At 44.1% G+C, this 23,049-nt stretch overlaps 1 protein-coding gene across 8 annotated transcripts in view; it reads right to left on the bottom strand.

The window, feature by feature from the left end:
* The window catches only part of psd3l (pleckstrin and Sec7 domain containing 3, like), a 114,993-nt gene that overhangs the window by 34,823 nt on the left and 57,121 nt on the right, over positions 1 to 23,049 (bottom strand). For all 8 annotated transcript variants that reach the window (XM_023795566.2, XM_023795557.2, XM_023795574.2 and 5 more), the window contains 5 exons: positions 20,488 to 20,679; positions 18,007 to 18,087; positions 16,278 to 16,390; positions 14,857 to 14,915; positions 11,181 to 11,270 (listed from right to left, as the gene is read on the bottom strand). In XM_023795566.2, coding sequence (XP_023651334.2) covers positions 11,181 to 11,270; positions 14,857 to 14,915; positions 16,278 to 16,390; positions 18,007 to 18,087; positions 20,488 to 20,679 — 535 coding nt within the window. The remainder of the gene's footprint in view (positions 1 to 11,180; positions 11,271 to 14,856; positions 14,916 to 16,277; positions 16,391 to 18,006; positions 18,088 to 20,487; positions 20,680 to 23,049) is intronic.

Here is a 23,049-nt window from a genome sequence, read left to right as displayed (position 1 = left end):
TTTAGCCTGCGACCTGACCCAGAAAAAACGGCAGGAGATGGATGGATGGGTAGGTGTCCTGTATTGCATGAGCACTGGTAGGATTGCTTTGCACTGTCCTGTATTGGTTTTGCACTGCCAGTACTGCTTTAGTCTGCTTGTAACTGAATGTGGCTGAATGACTAAGCATTCCAATGCACCTGTTGTACTTGGCCAATAAAGATCCTGATCTCTTATTTCAGGCAATGCATGCTGTTTTATTGTCTTAAGCAGTCTATTGCTGTCCCATAGGCTGTCCTATAATGCAGCAAATATGCGGGGGTGTGGTGGCCGGCCTTAAAGGTGGGATCTAAACCACTGTGACTAAATTAAAAAGCAAACCCTTGGCGGAAAGCTGGCACACATCGTTAGAGAGATGGGTGATATGTCCCCCCCTGGGGGAAAGGGGGCCCGGCCTGGTCTCACATACCGCCTGGCAGAATCACATAGCTAGTGTCTCGGTGTCCAGGGCAGCTAAAAGTCATCTTCATCCTTCTCTCACATCGCAACACAACACAGAAGTTGGTGGAAAAACTACTTCCCTGACAGAGTGACCTCGGCATTCGGTAAAGGTGGCAGAACAGGAGACAAAACTATCTATTCAAAGTCAATAAAACACTGATGGCAGACATACGAGCGATGCTACGCAAATGCATATTGATGGAGTCGTCTGACAAATGGACATTAAGCTGAAGATGGAGTTGATTCCATCATCTTTCAATGTCTTCAATATTCAAAATATTGGCTTTGTTTCAAAATAACAAAAATGATGCACCTTTGTAGAAATCGCAAAGCGTGAGCATGTGTTATTTGTCAAAGTGTGCCAGCCAGTTCAGTTTCCATTATCAGATTTTTATAAAATTGAGTAACCCCTTGTAGGGATCGCAAAAATGTCCCCACAAGGTCAAAATAAGCTTTATCACATTGTGGGAACATTTGGTAATCCCAACATGATGACCTTAACCCCTATCCAGCTCTAACCCTTACCCATAAGTAACCAAACAAATACAAGACTTCTGACATTTTTTAGTTTTTTGATTGCCTTCACAGATCTTTGTGGGGACCCAAAAAATGGTCCCCACAATGTCAAAAAAAACAAGTTTTTATTACATTGTGGGGGACATTTGGTCCCCAGAAAGTAATATAAACCTAATCAACACACACACACTCCACTGCAAGGACTATTTACTGGGGAAGAAAAATTTTGCACAATATTTCCTTTTCCTTAAACAATGACTGCAATAACATAAGCACTAATATAACCTTGTCTAGAACATAAGAAAACTCATAAACGGACTCGACTTATTTTCATGCATTAAAAATGAGTGCAATAAAAACAACTAAATGGATAGTGTTTCCTGCATCAAGTAAGAGACTCACATGATATCTGTTCAGAAAGAGGCACCAAGGAGATGTTAGCAAACGGTCTGGTTATGAAGCAGTTAGCAATAGACCGCCGGTCTGCATAGGGAACTCCAGCGCTGACAGGAGCTGCTGCCCCCCCGGTGTGATCGATGGCTGGCCTTTGCGTGCTATTGCTGGCTGGTTAGCTACCATTTCTTTGGTGTCCCAGCATCGTAAAAAGATGTTAAAGCGAGAAATACGAAGTGTCACGGCGTCACGCTAGTGAGCATCTCCCTTTTTACAGAAATCCACTGAAAGGCCATCACTTCCACCATGCCTAAAGCACTCTCGAATTTATTTAATTAAACAATTGACCTGTGTATCTTTTTGTGGCTGTGATTTTGCAAAAAGCGACAGAATGAACTGCACAAAAAAAAAAAAAAACCTTTTTTGGTACTAGCAACATTTTTCAAAAAAATCACGGTGCCCATTTCGCACATTCCTGTTCTGTGAAGAATTGAGGTTCTGGGATGGAAACGCTGTCCTATTCCTCAAAGCTTTATGTCAATAACAACAGCAACCAATCAGAAAAGGTGACTGGGAACGCCTGAATTACACTCCTCACCACAGTTATTACACAGGATGTATGGCAAGGCTCATACTTTAGAGTATTTTCCGCCAAACCTTTGAGTGGAAACACGGCATGGAGAGTTCAGCACTCAAACCAGCCCTCGCTGCCTGACAACGTCCCCGTCAGCAAACTCAGGGACGTCTATTTGCATTCAGCAACCGCCGATAATTGAAAACAAAAAGACAATTAGAGCTTTGCTTTTTGACACCGGGTGTGCCCGCTAGCTTTAATTAAAAAGCAGCCTTCACGGGATCTGTCACGCAAACAGAAGGAGCCTGTTACACAAACATACAGCGGGAGGGGGGCGGATTGCACACACAAAAACCACCCCCCCCCCCATTGTACTACTGGATCCGAAAAGCTTGCTTCTAGAACACGCCATGCAGCCGTGCCTATCAACAAGCCCGTGTGGCTAATGAGCTTTTAATTATCAACGTGTCTCATCTAAGAACACTGTCAGGACTCTTCCGAAATGTGAACAATGCATTTCTCACCAACTTAATCATTTCTTTACATGGGTGGGGATGCATTTAAAAGTGCATTTGCAGGGCTCTGGTGTTTACTCCCCTCAAAGAGAGACTTATTAAACCTCTCCCCAACCCCCCATGAACTGTTGTTATAATCTCCATCGCTTACTTTGTCGGCGTTTAAACGCCAAGGTACTTAAAACAGCTGTCAGGCACACAAGATCAAAATAGAAAATGTCAGCGCAGATATCGCCGAGGGCAGGGTCTGATTACAAAGCATTTGAGGCTCTCCCATTTTCAAAGGGCAGGAGGCCGCGTCATGGACATCGGTGCTGAAGGTCAGCTGAAGACTATGGACAGTGTCCGGGACACAGGTCAAAGACGGACCATGAAAGACTAACAGAAACGTATTTGCAGAACAGTGAGGATAGTGAGTGACGATATCACAGCTGATTCCAGCCACTAGCTCCCTGTACTGAATCTGCTCCCGCTCCTAGGTTTGGAAAATGCCGTATTGTGGCCGGTGACATCAAGGAAAGGGGTTGGGAGAAACTGTACGCTTCCCGAAACAACAGGAAAGCAGACCGGCCCGGGCGGAGAAGTTTTACGGAGAGTATGGTGTTTTATGGGAGACGTTATTGCAGGGTAATTTGCAGTTTGTTTTGCTTTAGTGCCGAAAGTAGCATAAAGGCTGTCCAGAGTTCGTAAAAGCTGGCACTGCAAGCTAATTGTGCATCACTGATCTCAGCATATTGGATTAATTCATAACAAAATATACATAAATAAAAAGCAGAAATGATAATCAAAATACCACTTATAAAAACCTTAATGGTATCACCAAAGAACAACAACTTTTGACGTGTTGTGACGGTGCTCTGCCTGCCCACTGTTCCCCTCGGAATTGTGAACCATCCTCGTTTGGAGGGACAGGGGACCCGCGTCCTGGGGGTCCATGAAAATGGGTGGTTCAGTGCATTATTAACATCCCTCCACACTAACTTTGCATACCTAACAAAGTGAGTGGAGCTGGGAAATGCCGTATTGAAGCGCTACATCATTACGTCGCCGAGCCGTAGGGCGTTTAACGGAGGGGCCCTGCCGCCCTGGGTCCCCGGGGCTCTCCTGTTCATTCATCAGCAGCAGAGCCAGGAGGCGACGGCTCCTCAGATCACATGATGTGGGCCCCTAAGGAGGAGCCATGGATCGGTACCCCCCCCCCCCCCCCCCACCCCCATCACACCTGACAGCTTGTCTGTTCAAGCCGACCTGTTTGGATCTCAGCACCCAAACTAATTCCCAGACAACACAGGTGGCTGTTTATCTTAGTCTCTGTAAATATCAGGGGAGATGGGGGGGGGGGGGGGGTTTGCATCGACTTTCATTACATTTGCAATAAAATAAAAAGACAGAGTGTGTGTGTGTGTGTGTGTGTGTGTGTGAGAGAGAGAGAGAGAGCGAGAGGTGGTCAGTATGGCAGGAGATGAGGAAAACAGGAAAACAAGCAGCGTGATTACATCAGAGTTTTGAGTCTGGGTTTATTTATTTACTTACAGAATCTATATACAGTGGTACCTCAGAACTCGAATTTAATCTGCTGAGAACTCCGGATCGAATCCTAAAAAGTTCGAGTTGTGATCGAATTTTCCCCATAATAAATAATGGAAAACCAATCAATTGGTTCCCGGCCCCAAAAAATTACACCTAAATATGTTTGTTTTAGCATTTAAACACAAAATGAACTGGATAAAACAAGAAGAGCATATACTGTACTAAACACATCAAAGCACATTTATCAAAACAGTCATTTGTAAAGTAAGAAAATAAATGTATCCAAACAATTATCCTGCCCCGATCGTCCGCTCCTTCCGTGTGCCACGCCCCCTCGTTAACCCCGCGTGGAATCCCTGCGTGATCAGCTGTTTCTAGTTGTTGTCATTAGCCCTCTGTGTTTCGTTTGTTTCCCCAGTCCGTGTCATTGTATTGTCCATCTGCGTTTTGCCTGCCTTACCTGCAATTAAACCCCGTATTCCCCGATACCCTGACGTCTGCGCCTTTGTCTCCGTTCCCTCCCCTCTCGGCACAACAATATTTTTATAATTAAACGTATTAATGGTTTATTATTAATATTAAAATAATGAATAAGAAATCTTCATTTTTAAATGTATTTTATTATATAATAATTACTGTTACTGTCTATCATTGTCTAAATGTATTTTTACTGTCTAAATATATGTATTCAGCTAGTGTAAACATGCACGATGCTATCACAGCGGATGCGAGGCTGAAAATGAAGCATTACCCTTTGTTACCGCTGAGAGACGTGCCGCGTGACTCATTTCCCCGTGCATACAAGTTATCTTAGGTCGGCGTTCACAGTTTGACTTCTGAGATTCAGATCGAGCTCTAGGGAATTTTTTTTCGACCTGGTTGCTTCGACTTTTAAGAAATTCGAGTTCTAATGAGTTCGAGAACTGAGGTCCCACTGTATATAAAAAACCAAAATCCAGGCACAAATGGAGCAGACACAGCATTTAAATAAAGCCCTATTTGCTTGGTTCATGCTGCTGAATTATGAGGTTACCTTGCAGTGGCACACAGCCTGCCATACGTCCTGGTACACGGCCTACAGACCCCCCCCCAAACACAAACACATCAGCCCCACCACCACCGCCGCCGCCTACAGCCATCGCCACCCATGAAAACACAAGCAAAACCCACAGAAGGTCCCTCTCATGCCCAACAGTCCATGGTACAGGCCGAAACAGTTCCAAGCCTAAAAAGTTATGGTATGTAACCGGAGTGGCACTGGGAAATGGGATACGGGATACATCTGCATCATAGATGCTGCTGAATATTTCACGAGAAGGGTCACGTACTCCAAGCATATTCCGGCGACAACGACACGGGAAGTCCAATCCAGCCACAGCCCACCGGCGAGGTCATGTCTTCCCGAGCATCGGGTCGTGACAGCCATCTGCCGGCTGCCACAGACGCCATTCTCCGGTCAACTGTATCCACAAAAACTTTATTTTAATTACTCAGAGAGACAGGCACCTTGGGGTGGGGGACGACGACTAATAAATAAAATTGACAGCTGGCCGCTGAAAAGCACTAGTTCCTTTTCAACATCAACTTACAATAGCTGGCTCAATGCGAGCTGATCCTTCAAACAGAAAGCATTCATTCGAAAATTCACTTGGATACATATTGGTGATCTGGGACGATGTTTAATGAGAGTAAAGCCTTGGACAAAACACAGAGACAGGAGAAACCATGCCTATGAGAGCCTCATGAAATTTAAATAAATCATCCTGTTTGTTTGGTCATTCTCCAGAATGGTGCGATTTACACAGAAACGTGGTCGACTTTCCCTACAGCCTGCATCTTGCTTCTAAAAACACGATGCAGTGAGTTAATCATGTTATTGCTGCTTATATCAATCACTGTAAGGCTGTTATCAGGTGAAACTGAGGGTATCGGGGAAAAATAACCTGCAAGCGATAAGTGAAAAATTTGCCGCTTTAACACAATTTGGGTTTTGCAGAAAGCAATCATTTCATCTCCTCTCCATGTGAATGATGAATACAAGGCTGCTGTCCACAGAGCCACGAATACAGCGAGTGATAATCGGCTGCCAAAATACGGGCTTTTAGCATCTGCCTGCCGTCTGTCTAGGGAGCAACGTTCGTGTCCCTGTCCCTCAGAAACGTCCGGTGGGTGGATGGATACTTTATTCGTCTCACTGCAGTAAATGTAGCACATGATCATTTAGACAGTAAAAAAAGACAATTAGATATCAATACACAGAAACAATAATGACCAACAAACAGTCACAGTGGAAAGAATGTCTGAGAAAGTATGGAATTCCGTAGTAACAGCTTGGAAATAAATGCCAAATGCCATATACTGACCCAGTGACACTAAGGGGACCCCCCCAACCCCCCCATGGGCAGGGCAGAGCATAAAGGTCGGCTCAATGCGATACGAAACACTGACAGAGAGCAATTTCACCAAACCTGCGACTCCCTTCAGCTTTTTCCTCCCCAGTCGACACCTACTGTTACGCAAGCCACCCCCAGGGAAGTTTCCTCTCACAGGGCAGCTGGCCCTAGACAGAGGTCAACAGCACGGCAATCTAAATCCACATGGTGAAGATTCAGAAGGACATCAACGAAGGCAGACTTCAGGTGTAACAGACAAAATCAGCGGTCTGACTTTGGCTTGAATTTCAGGAGATGAGGAATTTTAGCCCAGGCAATGAACTCAAAATCAAAGAATCAGTCAGAATCGATGTTCAATATTTCCCTTTAAAACATGTATTTATTACTAAGCATGTACTGAAATACATCTGTCTCATACCACAAAGTTTCCTAATGTACATATTATGCTGCACAGATACAGTATAGCAATGTACAGTAGTGACCGAACAGCTCAACTATTTTATACAATCAGTGAATGTTTTGGCTGTGTTTAAACAGAACATTGATTCTCTATACAAAACTCTTTATGAATTGTGCAAGTACATAATCTTAAAGACTGAAAAAAAAAAAACAATTCTGATATAGCTGTGTAGCCTGATTGAGTGAGTTTGATTATGACCAGTTTACAATAAACAACATTTTAAATTGTAAAAAAATACAACCTTAATAACGAAAATTATTCTGGTAGGTAGCTACTGAACTTACTCCACACTTCAAAATGAGCATTTAGAGATTTTCTAAATAAAACTCCAAAAATCAGTAGTGGTGAGTATATTGTGCAGCAACAATCCACAAAGCTTACAGGAATATGTGCAACAGTACAATACAGTACAGAGCAGTGTGTTTTACTGTTAATTTAACAGGCTGCAGATAAATCATGACTGGCTGCTACGATAATAGATATGCTAAACAGAAGAATGAATTATGGCAAGGAATTGAATACACACTAACCTCTGGCTTAAACAGACAATTACATCCACAGGGAGCATAAGCTACTCACACATGCTGGGACGGCTTAATAACTAATCGCCGGGATATTCTGTGACTGTAGCAGCAGACCCCATGAATCTGCTGACAACTTATGGAACGTCTCTGAGAACCCATGTGAAGACCTTCATTTGACAAAAAACAAGAACTCCATTTTAAATCAACAGGAGCTTGAAATTTCAGGGAACCAAACAAACAGCGACTCCAATGCTCAGCGATACCAACAGTCGTCGCTGGATATCGTTCTTGGCTTTTCACACTGTTTGTCTTTTGGGATCACAGTTGATCCCCTTTGATTCTGTGATTCCCACTGGTAACCGTAACTCATGACCGTCACTCATGTCCAGAAGGAAAATCCATGGTGGCCACTGAGTCACCATTCATCAGGGGATCTCAATATGCCTCGGGTGGGGAATAACAGAGCCGTACGGCGGGGACGACACAGAGGGCGGATGTATAGCTCAAGCTGCTAATTTCAGACGTGATTACGGGTTTAGGGCACCAAAGGACAATAAACACCATTTCTCATCTTAGTCCATCAAGGATGGCAAGCTAGTGGAGGCCACATCCTCCAGTGTTGCATTAATTACTGCGATGGGAACAGGGAGACGCCATCCATCACCCCGCCGTGGACAAACCGCTGAGCACGCACTGTCGGTATCGGCAGGGCAGTTCGAAGAAGTGCCGAGAGACGACGCCAAGGGTGCCGACTCTAATGTCATATGTGTTATATATTTATACTTATATTTTAATTGTTAACTCGTGTCGTACTACGGCTACTTCGAGAGGCTTTGCACACAAGCATTTCACTCACATGTATAGTACCTGTGTACTGGTGACAAGTGACGTCACATTAAGAGTAATTTGATTTGAAATATAGCAGAAGTCTGGGGTTGCAGACCCCTACCCTACAAAATGTAGCATCCCTTTAAGTCGACGCACCCCACACGTGTGGGTTTTAAGTCCCGCGATCTGCATAGCTGCAGCGTGCGTGATTTTTCGGCGGCCGGACTTTGCCGTGATAATGCCCAGAGACAGGAAGGTCTGACATCAGGGCGTGAGCAAACACCTGTACCGCGACAGATGAAACGGGAGGGGGCCCAGAGCCCCTGGGCAAGGCAACACCTGTGCCGGGGCCCCGGCATCAAAGGCGACGGCTCGCCTGACCGCGGCGCCAACCACGCGTGTCTGACCGAGGAGCGATGCCACTGGGTCACCCCAGGACATTTAACGAAGCATAACGATGCACTTCTGCGAGCAGACAGAAATCACTGGCTGACAGTCAACATATGTCAGAAGAGGGGGAGAAAAATAAATGGTCGAAAATTACATTTGCGAGAAAGTTATGTACATTAATTAAGCGAACAAGCTTTGTTTTCTAATTCAAAGTCAATAAGAAAAATAGATTTCCACACAGTTACCTTTTTCTGACCTCAGTATCAGCACCTGCCATATATTTTTCTGGCAGTCTACTGTAAGTCAGCATTCAGCTTCTGAAACCATTTCTGCATCCTTTTATCATAAAATCCGTACTAAAATAGTACAGCCCCCCACCCCCACAGCCTTTTCAGCCCATAATGAAGGAAAAGCAGAGCTAGGGGCACATACGGGCCCCCGAGAGGCTCTCCTAGCATCACTTAGGAGGTAACCACCTTCTGAAGCCACCAGCTTCTCCTTCAGCGGCAGCAAGACACAGAGCATTTAAATGGACAGCGTCGTCTATCAGTACATCACCAAGGCCAAACCACCACTCTGCCTGCAGAAAATAGCAGGTAGAGCTTCTTATTCTCAAAGCACTTAACCTTGTACAGCTGGTTATCAATTGCCGGGCATTCACCTAAAGCGCAAACCAATCCACGCCTTTTCATCCAGTTTCACACGGAACATTTATATATTACCATTCATTCTCAAATGCCAAGTTTTTAAACAACGTCGTACCACTGAATAACAAAGCAAAATCTCCCACAATTAATAAGTAAAACAAGCTGATGGGGGCGGGGCTAAAATGCCATAAGATAAAAGCGAATGCCTCGCATGTGCAGTGAGAATGTGAGAAGGTCACTATGCAGCACGGCCATAATGAAACGCTCTCGAGGACCGCCACTCACGCGGCCGGCCGCACTGGATACATTTCGCCTTCCCGGCCAGCTCCGTCACGCCCGCCATTTGGCCGCCGCGTCTGCCAAGCGGTGCTGCTGCCAGGCTCCTGTCGCTGCGAGAATTTGCTGTGGGCGTGAGGTGTGTTCATTTTATTAGACAGGAGGAGGGGAGCCGCCATTATTTCATTATTTATTTCTGTCGAAGGGCCACTCTTTCGTATACGCGCTAGCTTGGCCGCGTTCTGGTTCCGCAGTGTAGTGGTGACCTCTGACCTTCCCTCTGGATTACCACAAATAGTCCCCCCGGTTTGAAACCGAGGCTTTCTGCTTGCTTTATAGTGACAATGCTCAGCTAGTGCACAGTTTCCCAAATGCTACAGATTCCCCTTTTCCTGAGCATGAAAAAATCTCTCTCTGAAAGGGTAACGTCTGACAGCATCCGCCAGTGCACCCATTTTCAACAGCTACTTACCCAATTATATATATATATATATATATATATATATATATATATATATATATATATATATATATATATATATATATGTATGTATGTATGTGTGTGAGTGTGTGTTTATTTAGCAGATGCTTTTTTCCAAAGCATAACACAAGGAAGGAGATCTTGAGATCAGAGCATGAGGCTGCCAGAATCTGTCCAACGATGAAACAACTGTTCTACCGGCCCTGGGATTTGAACCCATGACCTTCTGAACATGGGCACAGATCCACTAACCTACTGAGCGACACATCGTCCCCGATTAGGGTGACAGCTGCTAGGAGCCTATCACAGGAGGCACACAGTGGGGCTTGGGGTGAGGTACGCATTGCTATAAAGGCACCACACACACACACACACACACACACACACACACACACACACACACACACAACACACTCAGAGCAATTTAAAATCAGCTGCACTGGGAAACACAAAACCTCCACATAAAGAGCTAGGGCCAAACTCCCAAGAGGTGTAAGGTGACAAAACAAGCCACAGATTCACCCCAATATACTCATAAACATTCGCAAATCTATTTCACGTGAAATGTGCCTCGGGTGATTACTATGACAGCTAGCAATATATACCATTTCAACAATAAATTTTACAGTTATAGTCATAGCTGAGCATGAAAGCAGTGACATATCTGACACCCAGAAGTATATTACCTTGAAAGTAATGTTAAGTAAGGGTACAGGAGCACTGACTACAAACACAGAAGCACAGCATTATAAATGCACCACAAAAGATTTGTGGTCTTCATGGAATGCTGCCCTCTACAGGTCATTCCTAACTGTCCTTAACTCCATTCTTCACTGCCACCACTAATTAATACATGGGTAGAAACTTTATGTACTTCAGTTACAAGCCATACACAATATCAGGTGTACAAATATCAGGTTAATGTAAGCTGATTAGCAAAGATAAGTCAACTTCCCCCTGCCTGAGAGATAGCATTGTCTTTTGAACACAGAGGACTAAAATAGTTTGGTAATGCTATAGGCGCTCCTTTCAACTGGCTGGCCATGCACAACTCTACCCTTGTCTCCACTCCTCTCCAACCATCGGAACTGCACTAGGGTTACACCAATCTGGACTGGAAATGGGCCCAGGCGAGCGGGTCACCGGTCCCATGAGTGCAGCCTCAAAACTCACCTTCAGTAGCTCCTTGTGGAAATCCTGCCCCCCGTTCAAGCCGTCAAGGTTATTGATGAATTCCTGGCACGTCATCTTCTTCCCAATATTCTGCAGGGAAGCAGAAGCGGTTCGGCTTTTTAGCTTCTCAAGATGGCTATGAATCGGGCTCCGAGGCCCCCGTTTAACCCCCCCCAAGACACAGGTGTTTGTGCTGATCAACACTCAAAATGTTCATAATAATTATCTGTACTGGAGTGCCTAATGGAGAGGGAGGGGGCAGGCCTGATCGCTTTCATTCATTAAACCATCTCAGGTGCCAAGATGTGTGCTGACACTCATAATTTCTGACTTCAGTGCCACACGGTTCACCACATATCAGGTTAATTTGTAACCGTCAGCTTTTCTGAGGTGGCTTGTATTTATTTAAGTCAGACGAATGGACATACAAAAATAATATAAAAAACCTCCCTTAACGGTAATCTGTAATGTAATAAGGTGCAAAAATTATATTACTTGGCTTGCTGATAGGCTACCCAATATAATCTGCAGTTTATGGTTATGCATGCTGGAACAGTGCACTGTGCCAGGTTCATTAACACACTGCAGGACGAGCAAATACCTCTAAATGCTAATTCAGGGGACTGTCATTTATGATAATGTAGTATTAGATAATAGCAATAATAATGCTGAAATACTAATAAAACACAGTGTTTCAGACAAGGTGTTCTTGATATTTGACCTTCTGGGAAATTCAGCTGAAAGCCTATTCTGTCCACAGGAGTCTGTAGCTGCAGTTAGCTAGTGTATTGTTTTGCCCAATAAAAAGTTTTGTGCCTAAAATTTGTCAAGTTATTCCCACAATATGACGGGAATACTGTTATTCCTATAGAACATATTTTTGCTAATTTTATACATTACACAAATCCTCAAGATTAAATTATGCCGTAAAGCATTTCACATGTACAGTATGACTTGCTGCTAAAATATTTATATATTCACATAATGAAACAAACATTTAGTGTAGTGTTTTAAAAATGGAATGGAGACAGAGCATCCGTTATTATAAGTGCGAAATTGACTGCTTATAATATACCGTACATACACACAGTGTATTAGTCTTGGCGCGCGAGCCAACCGCTCGGCGAACTGCGCATGCGTAGAGGGCGCAGCCGCACGGTAAGCAGTTAGCAAAAGTGGAAGGATGACTGCACATAATGAAGGCATACAGGCAGACATACAAATCCCATTTAAAGATAAAATGATTTTACAAAAAAAAAAAAAAAAAAAAAGACCACTACCCTGCAGATCAATAAAATGATCAGCAGATCCTCTTGACATTCTGTAAACAAGAGAATCCATTTCGCCCCAAAGAAATTCCACCTGTCTCAAATGGAATTATAAATTATAATCTGAATTCTCAGACGTGGCATAAAATGACGATAAACATTATTAAGGCGGCAACGAGAAACACTAACACGTGTAATAACAGAATCAGCACGGCTAACATCAAACAGGACGCTACAATATTTAGCTGTTAAAAGCCGGGGGGGATCATGGCTGGGCTCGGCAAACTCGCGTCTGTCCCGGTGACTCAGGCGGTTCTGCCGGTACCGGCTGCGCCCGGAGGCGACCAGAGCCGGCAAACGACTCAGCGCGGTTCATTATGAGCAGCGGCTCCGCGGCGTCCATTGGAATGCCCCTTATAAGGCTTTTATGCCGTTTTCATGAAGTTTACTTTTATCGACCTGTAAGATGTTCATGCTAAACTTTAGTACAAATCGCATTTGGACCAATTAAACGGGATTAGCGAAAAAACATCACTAACGACGACGGACTTAGTAAACGAACACAGACGAATGCATGCATTTAAAAACCCTACCTACACTTTTTTTTGCAAAAAAAAAAATTTGCAAAATGTGTCAACTACCGTGCCACTGGTAAGTCGTTATGGATGGAAAAGCACGACGAAGTTTAAGGTAACATTTTACTTGAGAGGGCACAAATAATGTCGTAGTACACTATTACTTAAATGTTTAATCAAAAACTGTGTTACGTATCATAAATCAGTCATAACAATTCATACTAATTCATATAATTGTTCATGATTTGTACTTGAGTAGTAAGAGTTAATAAGGTACTTGTATTTGTATTCAATAATTTAACAATATATATAACCATTTATTATTATATATTCATTTTCATATATATTTAATACTACATGATTTATTACATATATATTTCTATATATAAATACATTATTTGAAAGACAAAATGTGCTTTATAAATGTTCAAACAGTAGTACACACAGCGGATAAATAGGTGTCAATGTGACGTCTTAAAATGGGTTTACGCTGCACGCACTGGAAAACAAGTCTGAACTTTAATCAAAAAGATGGACACGAGCTGAACTTCAGAAAGCAACAGCAGCACTTGGATTCTGGCAACACTGCGGGCGAGTGCTGATCACAACTCCATTTAAAAATGCATGGACAAGGTGCATACGGGGCACAGTGAGGGCCAAACAAACGTCCCATATCAAACACAGAGTGAAAGGGTACCAAAGCAAGCCCAACTTACCACCTATTGAATAAGTGGGGAATGCAGACGTTACGGGGCGGTGGCAGGGAGGAAGAATTATTGAGATGAGAGTAATTTACAAATATTTAAGTATATGCATCTAATACATACACAACAAAACTGAGTATTTTCCCTAAAAGCTCCCCGATACATTTTATTAATACCTTTTCCAGCTAACAGCAGTTACATGGTTTTCTAAAAGCCCTCATGAATATATCACATATAATTAGGTAGAGGATTGCATTTGGATTAGGGCCAGTGCAACGGTGGATTGTCCCCTACAAGCCGCTGCTCTTATCGGAGTGACTTTAAATGCATCTGCATTCAGCCAGGTTTCATCCAAATCCTTTAATCATGGACAATGCCCTTGTGCAAAATATGCTGCTATAGGAAGTGGAGATCCTCTGGAAGGAATGCCATTTTTATCGATCTTTCCATAAAAAAAAGCACCAAAGCAAATGAAAAGTCATAAAATATAGAAGACAGAAAAGTTCAGTGGAAATTAAAATCTGCCAGACAAAATAAAAACATTAAAAGGAAGCAGTTTTTTTAATATAAAGTTAATTAGCATGACTCCACAATAGTATTAACGGTGGATTTTTATAAGCTCACAGAAGTTTGCTAATCGGGGTACGGGGGGTACAACTTAATAATGCAAAATACAATGGCCTGATTATTGAGGAATGGATGAATACAAATTAATTATTGGGGTATACACATCCCCCCTCTATTTACTTGGTTCCCACACCCTTTATTGAACTGATGAGCGAAACACTGAAGCTCAAAAAAGTGAAGAATATTTCATTTAAGTATGATATTGCTATACACATTTCTAGGAGCTTAAATCAAATGTTAAATCAATTGTGATACCAAACTAGGTTTCCAAAATAGATTTCCCATATTCCATCCTTACATAGCCGAAAAGTTCAATTGTACACAAAATTCGGTTTATAAAATTGACCTTTCCGAAACTGTCAATGTTTGCAGAGAAGTCCCGACATTTGCAGATGCTTCAAGAGTGCATAAAGCTCTGAGGTGACATGGAAGAGGAAGTGAAAAGTTAGGGTTACCTGCAGACAAAGCAGTGAAAAAACATGAAGTTCACAAAGATACTTACATGGCCATGAAGGTCAGTATTCAGCAGCATTAAAGCGCAGGTAAGGCAATGGACCCCATCTGTCAGAGATTAATTTCATAACCCAGTCACTAATCATCCAAAACATTCTTAAAATACTCTCCTACTCTCATACATTAAAGAAGAAATGAGAATCATCATCACAGATTATTAAAGTTCATTAGTGTAAAAGTCTGTCGGAGGTGGAATTTTCCAAAAATAAAATGTCATGGCAGATGAAATAACCACTGAATTAAGGCTTTCAAACACAGCATTGAAATGTGTAAATGAACTCTGGAAGAATTTATGTTCAAGATACATCAAAACTAGCAGGCATTCATACGAGTTGAAAAGTTAATGAAATGTTTCTTTATTGGAAAAATGTATGAAGAATGACTAATCTAATAACCAATGCATCACCTCAGAGAATGTATTACAAACCGGGTCATGGCTAAATAGTTAATCAATAGTAACTTGGATTCACAAATCCAACCAAGGAGTTGAAGTATTATGGTGCAGGTGCCCATGTGCACACATGGCAGGATTCTCCCATTTAAGACTAACAAGATAAATGAAAGGCTTGCAGCATGCATGAGGCATGTGCTTAGCGCTGTGTAAATGCAGTAATGTCTATCATTTGTTTAGCAATAATAAAGGAAGTGTAACAAGGGATAAATGCCCGTATGCGGATTCGAATCTAAATCTCCACACAGATTCAAAGTGAAACATTACTTCCATGGCAACTGTCTTAGCAACGAGACAGTTTTAGCTTTTACCCATTTACTGGTCAGACGGACTTGTTGTTACTAAGACTGTTGCCATGGAGAGACATGGCACTCAGTGCAAAGCACAGCCAGCCTGTGTTACAGCCAAGGTAAGAAAAAAAATGCAGTAACAAAATGCAAGACCATATTGCCTCTTTGTAATGGACTTGCATGTTTCACAAGATAACTGAAGCTTGATGTTAATGGATCTGTATGGCTCCATTTCACGTAACTACCAGAACAAAGGCTGAAGGGTTCTTTACACAACCTAAGCACCTAATCTGTCTTCCACGCCTCAAACATTATGTAGTAAGCGGTGTTACTCTCAGCTGAAGATATTTATTCTACAGCTGGCCTAGTACACATTTCAGCATGCCTACTCATGAGTAGTGTGTGTGTGTGTGTGTGTGTGTTAACGGCTGGGAGCAAAGCTGCACCACCAGGCAAGGCCACAGCACACCATCCCACACACCGAAGAACTCCCTGATGGCTGCTAGGGAACAAATGACAAAACGCCATTGCCGTCTGCAGGGACACGGTAAGGGGGGGGACGCAGGAAATGCACATGCTGTGTGTGAAACGCCACAGATATGGTGCCAGACGCAGGTTCATGGGGACGGCACGAGACCGAGGCAGCGGCGGCAGCGGCGGACTGGATACCTTGCGATGAGATGGTGGTGGGATTACACTGATAGTACCTATTGGAGAAGTGGATCAAAACACGCTCTCTCTCCTGGGTTTCACCCATTAGTGCAAAAGCTTTCAAGAAGGATCTGGAAGGTAAAGCAAACATCAGTGTTAATGAGAGTCCTGGCTTCGCGGGTGGGTGTAAAATGAGAGCGCCACCGGGATTGGATGGTGCGTTACAGCCATTACATGGGTGCAAAATGAGAGAGGAACTGGGATCGGATGGATCATCATCCAAAAGACTTGCTTCCTCCTTGGGCCACTGCTTGCTAATGTGACCTGTGCTCCGCACGCAAGGAACAACACAATCCTTTTGCCCCCATCCATCCGTCCATCCACTTTGGCATACCCCTTACCCCAATCGGGGTCATGGGAGAAAAACATGGCATGATGCCCCTTGGACAGATACCCAGTCTAACACCAGGACTGAGAATCTGAACATGTATCTGAAATGACTTCACGATTCGTATCATTTAAGTACGCCGGGCTTTGTGTTCCGTTCCAGATATTCCCTGCCTGAAACACCCACACGCATCTCGTCTCTTGCTTTCTCCCTGGGTTCCTGTCCCTCATAATGACCTTGAAGAGAATTACGACAGAATATGAAAAAGGAAAAAAAGAAAAACCCCAAGCGCCAACACGCTCTCTGAAAGGAATGCAACTCACTTCCAGAACTACGCATTATCAACCGCTGGCTGTAACAGTGACATTTCAGGTCTCTGTGGCCTTTCAGAACCGTGAAGCAAACAGAGAAGCCTCCCGTTTTTGAGAGTATGCAGTTGGCATAGGTTTCCTCCCACAGTCCCAAGACATGAGGTTTAGGTTTATTTTCTACAAAAATACGTTTGTGTATCTGTGTGTGGCCCGTATTTCCTGGGAGAAGCTCAGGCTTCACCTCATTCCCACACTGGCTAAGTGGCTGGGAAAACAGCCAGACCGGTGCGTGGACTGAAGGGTGTTATTTACATAGTCTTAAAAATCTGGTTACTCAGACACCCACATTGTGCCCAGTCTGGATAATATTTTGGAAAGATGCTTCATATGGGCAATGTAATGCAAAATAATTCAAACAAATTAGCAACTGCAATTAAATATGGTGAGCGTGCACATAGAGTTTTCCCCATCAGACCAGGACAGCACAGACTCAGCTGCTGTACAGCTCCCCAACAGGTCGCTTGGGGACATGCACCCTGACCCTAACAGCACACCCCAAACAGAGAGGCAACGTGTCTCTAACGTTTGCGGCAGCAAGCAAGCACAGCTGAAGCCCGCATTAAGGGGCTTCCAGAGACACCCACGCAGCTTGTTTCACAGTAACGGCCCCAAAGGAAGGCAGAGCGAGGTGACCTAGCAAGCGTTCAGGACCTGGGGACATGGATGTACAAATCAGACAGGCAGGGAGTATCTGGAACGGAATCGGGTGCTTGGGCACATGCACAAACGCGAGGGCAGAGTCTCTATATGGACCATTCAGGAGATCCTTTTGACATCGTTCAACATACCTACATCGACGTTATATTTAGAGACAGACACACACACAAAATATATATATATATATATGTATGAGAAAGAGAGCAATCTTTTCTAGAGAGACAGGTCATTTCCTTGGTAGAATCATCCAGTACAGTTGGCACAGTTCAGAAATGCGTAGATACTAACGTAAGCAGATACATCTCTCGCGGGGGGGCGGGGGATGCTGTACCTGAGAGATTGGTCCAAAGTCATCCCTGTAAATTCGAAAAAGGTGAGGTACTCTTCGGCGACCATCTTGCTGAACTCGTTGCTGCAGACACACAGATCACACCTTGTTTAGATTCGATGCTGCTGATAAGAATAAAATTCTTTCAAAAGGACCCACCACCTGCCACCAATCCTGGTTTGCTCATACAGGGTTGGCTCTGTCCTTGGGGTCAGGGGTCACGCCTTCTAGAGTACTCCATTACGCTCACACATAACAAAAGGGCCATGACTTCTACCCATTTCTTCATTCATCATTGTTCTTTTTTTTTAATCATACAAAAAATATCAGTTTTATATACACCCCCACACGCGTTCACAGCTCCCGATCCAGCCCAACAAATCATGTTCAGCAAAGCAGATCTCTGTCTGGCCTTTACCTCGGCACCTCCGTCTCACTAAAACGAGAGGAGTCTCCGAAGGACGGACTGCGTCACGCGCCACTGACGGCTCGCCAAGGCTGCCTGTCCGCACGTTAACTTGTTGAGTAACGAGGGCTTGTTTCCATTTGAAGAGCTGATCAATCAAATTGATCGGTTTAAGGAATCTGATGGGACAATGGGAATGGCGATGCAATTGTAATACATAGATTTAGTAACGGGACTTTTTAAGTCAACAGATTTACGGCTGATTTCTGAGCTCAGATCACGCCCTTTGGTCTGCAAAGCCCGATGAGGTAACACAACGCAAGAGCGAATTTAATTAACGTCCCATAAATTTCCCATTTACGAAGTGCTTAAATGAGCTTAAATCCCTTCACGGTGCATAAAAAACTGATATGATTAACTCCTGGTCCAGCCCGTCTGCTCCAGAATTCAATTCTTGAATTATTTCAGGAGCTGTCAGATTGGACGGGGTGAGCAGGGAGTCAGAAGGAGGACGTGAGGACGGCCTTCCACACAACATAATTGACATAAATGACGTTGCCATAAAAGTTAATTAAAATGCTGCGTGGTGATATATTTTTCTAGTGCTTCTCATAATGCAGTAATAAAAACCACAGTGAAAATCCCAAGGCCAGCAGGAGAGAGTAAACTCAACAATACCAAATAATATCTGAATATGTTTAGTTTATGAATTCTGCTTTTCGGCGCTTGTGAAGGACTGTATATTCATCCCCCTCCCCAACGGAGATATCTAAACATAGAAAACAGTGGGATGTAGCCAAGGTACAGTTAGCTTCTAGTCTGGCGGGGGGGGGGGGGGGGGGGGGTGGAACCTGTTATTAATTTCAACGCGTTATTCTGCAAACAGGACTGCAATCAAGGCTGACTCGGTGGTGATGCTCCATTTGAGGACATGCTTTGGCTTCTGCTGGAGTCCGCAAAGAGGTGGGAGGGAGCAGGAATAATATTAGAGGAGTGCATTTTGCTTCCCAGTGTGTGAGGGTTTGGTGGGAGGTGAAAGATTTGAGGGGGGGGGGGCAGAGGAGACTAGATATGAGGAAAGGCCAGGAAGGTACCAAGACAATAACGGTGACAGCAAAGCCCAAGGTCAAACGTTCCAAAGCGAGATCTGCACATTGCTGGTTTGGACCTTCTTCTGTCAAGAATACAAGGGGCTTTTTATTTCTGCTCTAAAGAACAAAATAACACAACCACAACAAAAAATAACTGCACAAAAGACATAATAAAGAAAGCCAATCACGGCATGGAGCAGTTATGCTCTTCAGAGTACACTGCATAGCACAATTATGCAAGAAATATGAAATCATACATATTCCACTACAATCCACATCCTCCTTCTGCTATGGAGGAGAGCAGAGAGGGAGGCTGGGTAATCGTGCCATTTCCCTCCGTGAAACATCCTGTGGTCACACACGTCGTTTCCTTAAAACCCGAAAGGTGAAATGCGTTTTGTTTTCTATATAATAAAAGCACCAAAATAAACGCGAGCAAAGTGGTTCTGCTTTGCTGTTCCGTAAAACATTGTGATCAACATCCGTTTCTAAGGATGTCATTTTTTGTTTCTGGGCTTCCAAAACTTTGATGTTTACATTAAATTTTCTTTAAGATTTGAGGTAGAACAACCATCGCACCCAGAACCCTCCAGAACAACTGGGAGCATTACGGACATCTTCTGCATATTGTCTCACTAATCGGGACTCTTCCATGTTCTTGGGACTGCTAACTTCCTTCTAACAGGAATGCAGAAGACGTACATCCAAACCCCCCCCCCCCCCCCCAAATAGGGATGGTTCGTCTTCTCTCTCACAGATCCTGGTCTGGGTGCATCTACTGCTTGTAAGCCGATTGTCATGATAAAAACAGGAACCATCATTTATCCAATCATCCACCCCCCTCCCTCCATCCATCCATCCATCCATCCACCCCCCCCCCCCAACCAAGCCACCATACTGGTGTTTCAGAGGCCTCTGGTCTACTTTGTGAATCTACGGGTAGAAAGAAGGAAACACCAGCGAGAACATGGGTGATGAGGCTCTCACTTCTTGCCGAGGTGCTTGGCCACATCGGAGCGCCGGAAGCCCTCCAGGTGGAAGAGGCGGCGTGCCAGGCGTCGGGCTGCGTCCTGGTCGCCGCGGCTGCCGTTGTGGAGTGTGTCGACACTGGCCCGCAGCCCCTCCGTGCTGCCCATGTCCGAATCCCAGTCCGCCAGCATGTCCTTCAGCCCCGCATCGCTGGGAAGGCCGAAGAGGCGAGGGGAACAAACAGAAATGCCATTTAACAAAGGCGAACAACCCAGGCAGTGGCTCTGCATTCTGAGAATTACACAGCCTTATCGAATATCCCAGCATCTTGCCTTAATACTTTATATTACATACTTTGCCCAATACTTTATATCTCAATAAACAAGTCATATCTGGTGGTTGTAAAACCCAACTTCTTTCTGTAGCACTTGACCAGTTGAACAGTGAATCCTGATTAATTTATTTTTTCCCCCAACTCAGCTTGAATTGATGTGCAACGGGATCATGACCAGACACCAAGCTGCCCTCTTGGGCGAGGAAGCTGACGCTGTAATCGCGAGCAGATCTGCATTATCTTAATTTCGCAACCACAGGGGGATGGCGGCCGGTGATGTGCGGTATTTTCGATGAGCGCCTCGCCAATGCTGACAGGAGGGCTGCTATGCAAAGGGGCTGCTTTGGCAGGAACCATGGATTACTCCTAGTGAAGTCATCCTCCCGGCTTTAAAGGGAAAACAACCCAATTCAGTTATTCCAAAAAATGAGATAGAAACTAAATCGACGGAAAGTCATTTGACAGAAGCCTGTTTAATATAGTGTGATACAGGAACGGAAAAGCTTGCTGCTGCCTTCAAAAAGCTTAAAAATAAAATGCTTCGATTATATGATACATGTAACAAATTGCATGCTCAAGTACCTACACCCAAACCAGACCGTTCTTATGGAACCAAAACAGGAAAGCTACATCAGGAGCAGTTATTTCCATTGTGGGGGGGGGGGGTTAACCTTGCGCAACACTAAGGTCAACTGTAAGGCGCCTTCACGCCATTCAATGGGTCTAACACTAGCCAAGTGAGACAAAGCGAAGCTGAAATCCCACTCAGATTCGCCAGGCATTAGAATGCTTGTGGTTGCTCCAACAGCTGGACTGACCACAAACATTTTGAGTCAGTCTTTTATTTTTTTAAACTAACAGCAGCTTAAAATAAACTGCATAACTGGCTATAACAAGCAGCAAACATCTGCAATGATGTTAGTGGCATTGATTAAACTTTCATTACTTAAAAAAAAATTAAAAATACAAAGAATTATCCCCAGAATGGGTAAAATACGATTATCCTGTATGACTGCAAAATATGGGTTCATGTTTATTAATTGAAATTGTTTCATAACAATGATTCTGTTGCATATTAATTCTGCTACTAGGAAAAGGCTGCAGCTGGACCGAACTGATAGTCGGCCTCTTAGTTATCGAAACTCTGCAACTCCAGACGAGGGAGCCCAGCCAGAGCGAAAACGGGGGGAATGCTCAACAGTTTACTAAACAGTGCAGTATGGGCGGCCCCCATCTCACCACTTAGAACATTGTCTGTCTGCCCGACTTCTCCTGTTAGTTTCATAAATGTGCCCAAAATTGCGCCCTCACTCCCAGCAGCGAAAACGCAGGGTGAAAACCCCGAGAAGGGCGCGTGCTGTCGCTTTGCGTAACCAGGCTCGTGCTGAGCAGGCTTTGTCATTTCCCCCCGCTCCATCACACGGCCGACATGATTATTAGCGCCATATTTTACACGCCAACACGCACACATGGGGAAAGCAAGCCGAGTGACGCGCAGCGTCTGGTGCGAGGGAGCACTGGGCACCATCCCCGCCAGCCTCGAGAGGAGGGGCAGAGGGCGAGCGGCACCTCCAGAGGGCAACCGTGCACGTCGCACGGAAATAAGCCCACGGATCCAGAAACGAACCGCATTCACTAACGTGAGGAGCCCGAAAAACCAGCTGAAAATGTTCTGGCAGCGTGACGCGCGCGAGTTTCACAAACGAATGGGAAGCGGCACAAAGGAATGCGTGTAAACACAAGGAGCCGTAATGCCACATGCGTCCTGTGAAATAACAGAAACCTATTTTAATGCCGCCAGCATCTCGTTATTAAAGCAACTAGCAGACACATATCTGTCAGCCTGTAGTTGGGGCAACTTAGTGACTGCAAAGGGTTGTGCTATAGTGCCACCTGTTGATTGTCCATATAAATAACATAAATACCAGAAATTGAGGCCCACCATGTAAAGCGTCGTTGTCTGCAGAATTTTCTTTGCAGCTTAGAAAAATCCATTAAGAAAAAACCTAGACCAATAACTTTAATTATAGGCATAACATTTTTGAAACTCTTGGTTTATCAGAAATGAAATGCAAAATGCATTACATAAGCATAGCAAACCATATCATGCCAATCATATTTGATAAACTGTCTAGCTAATTTATATTTGCTACGGTTATAGCCAGTGGAGGGAAAAAAACCTACATATTAAAGGGGCCCAACTGAAGAGATATACGGGGGTACAAATAGACCCCAAAAAAAGGGGT

The sequence above is a fragment of the Paramormyrops kingsleyae genome, chromosome 7 (genome assembly GCF_048594095.1).
Source record: "Paramormyrops kingsleyae isolate MSU_618 chromosome 7, PKINGS_0.4, whole genome shotgun sequence".
Lineage (NCBI taxonomy): Eukaryota > Metazoa > Chordata > Actinopteri > Osteoglossiformes > Mormyridae > Paramormyrops > Paramormyrops kingsleyae.
This window is presented reverse-complemented; position numbering and strand designations above follow the sequence as displayed.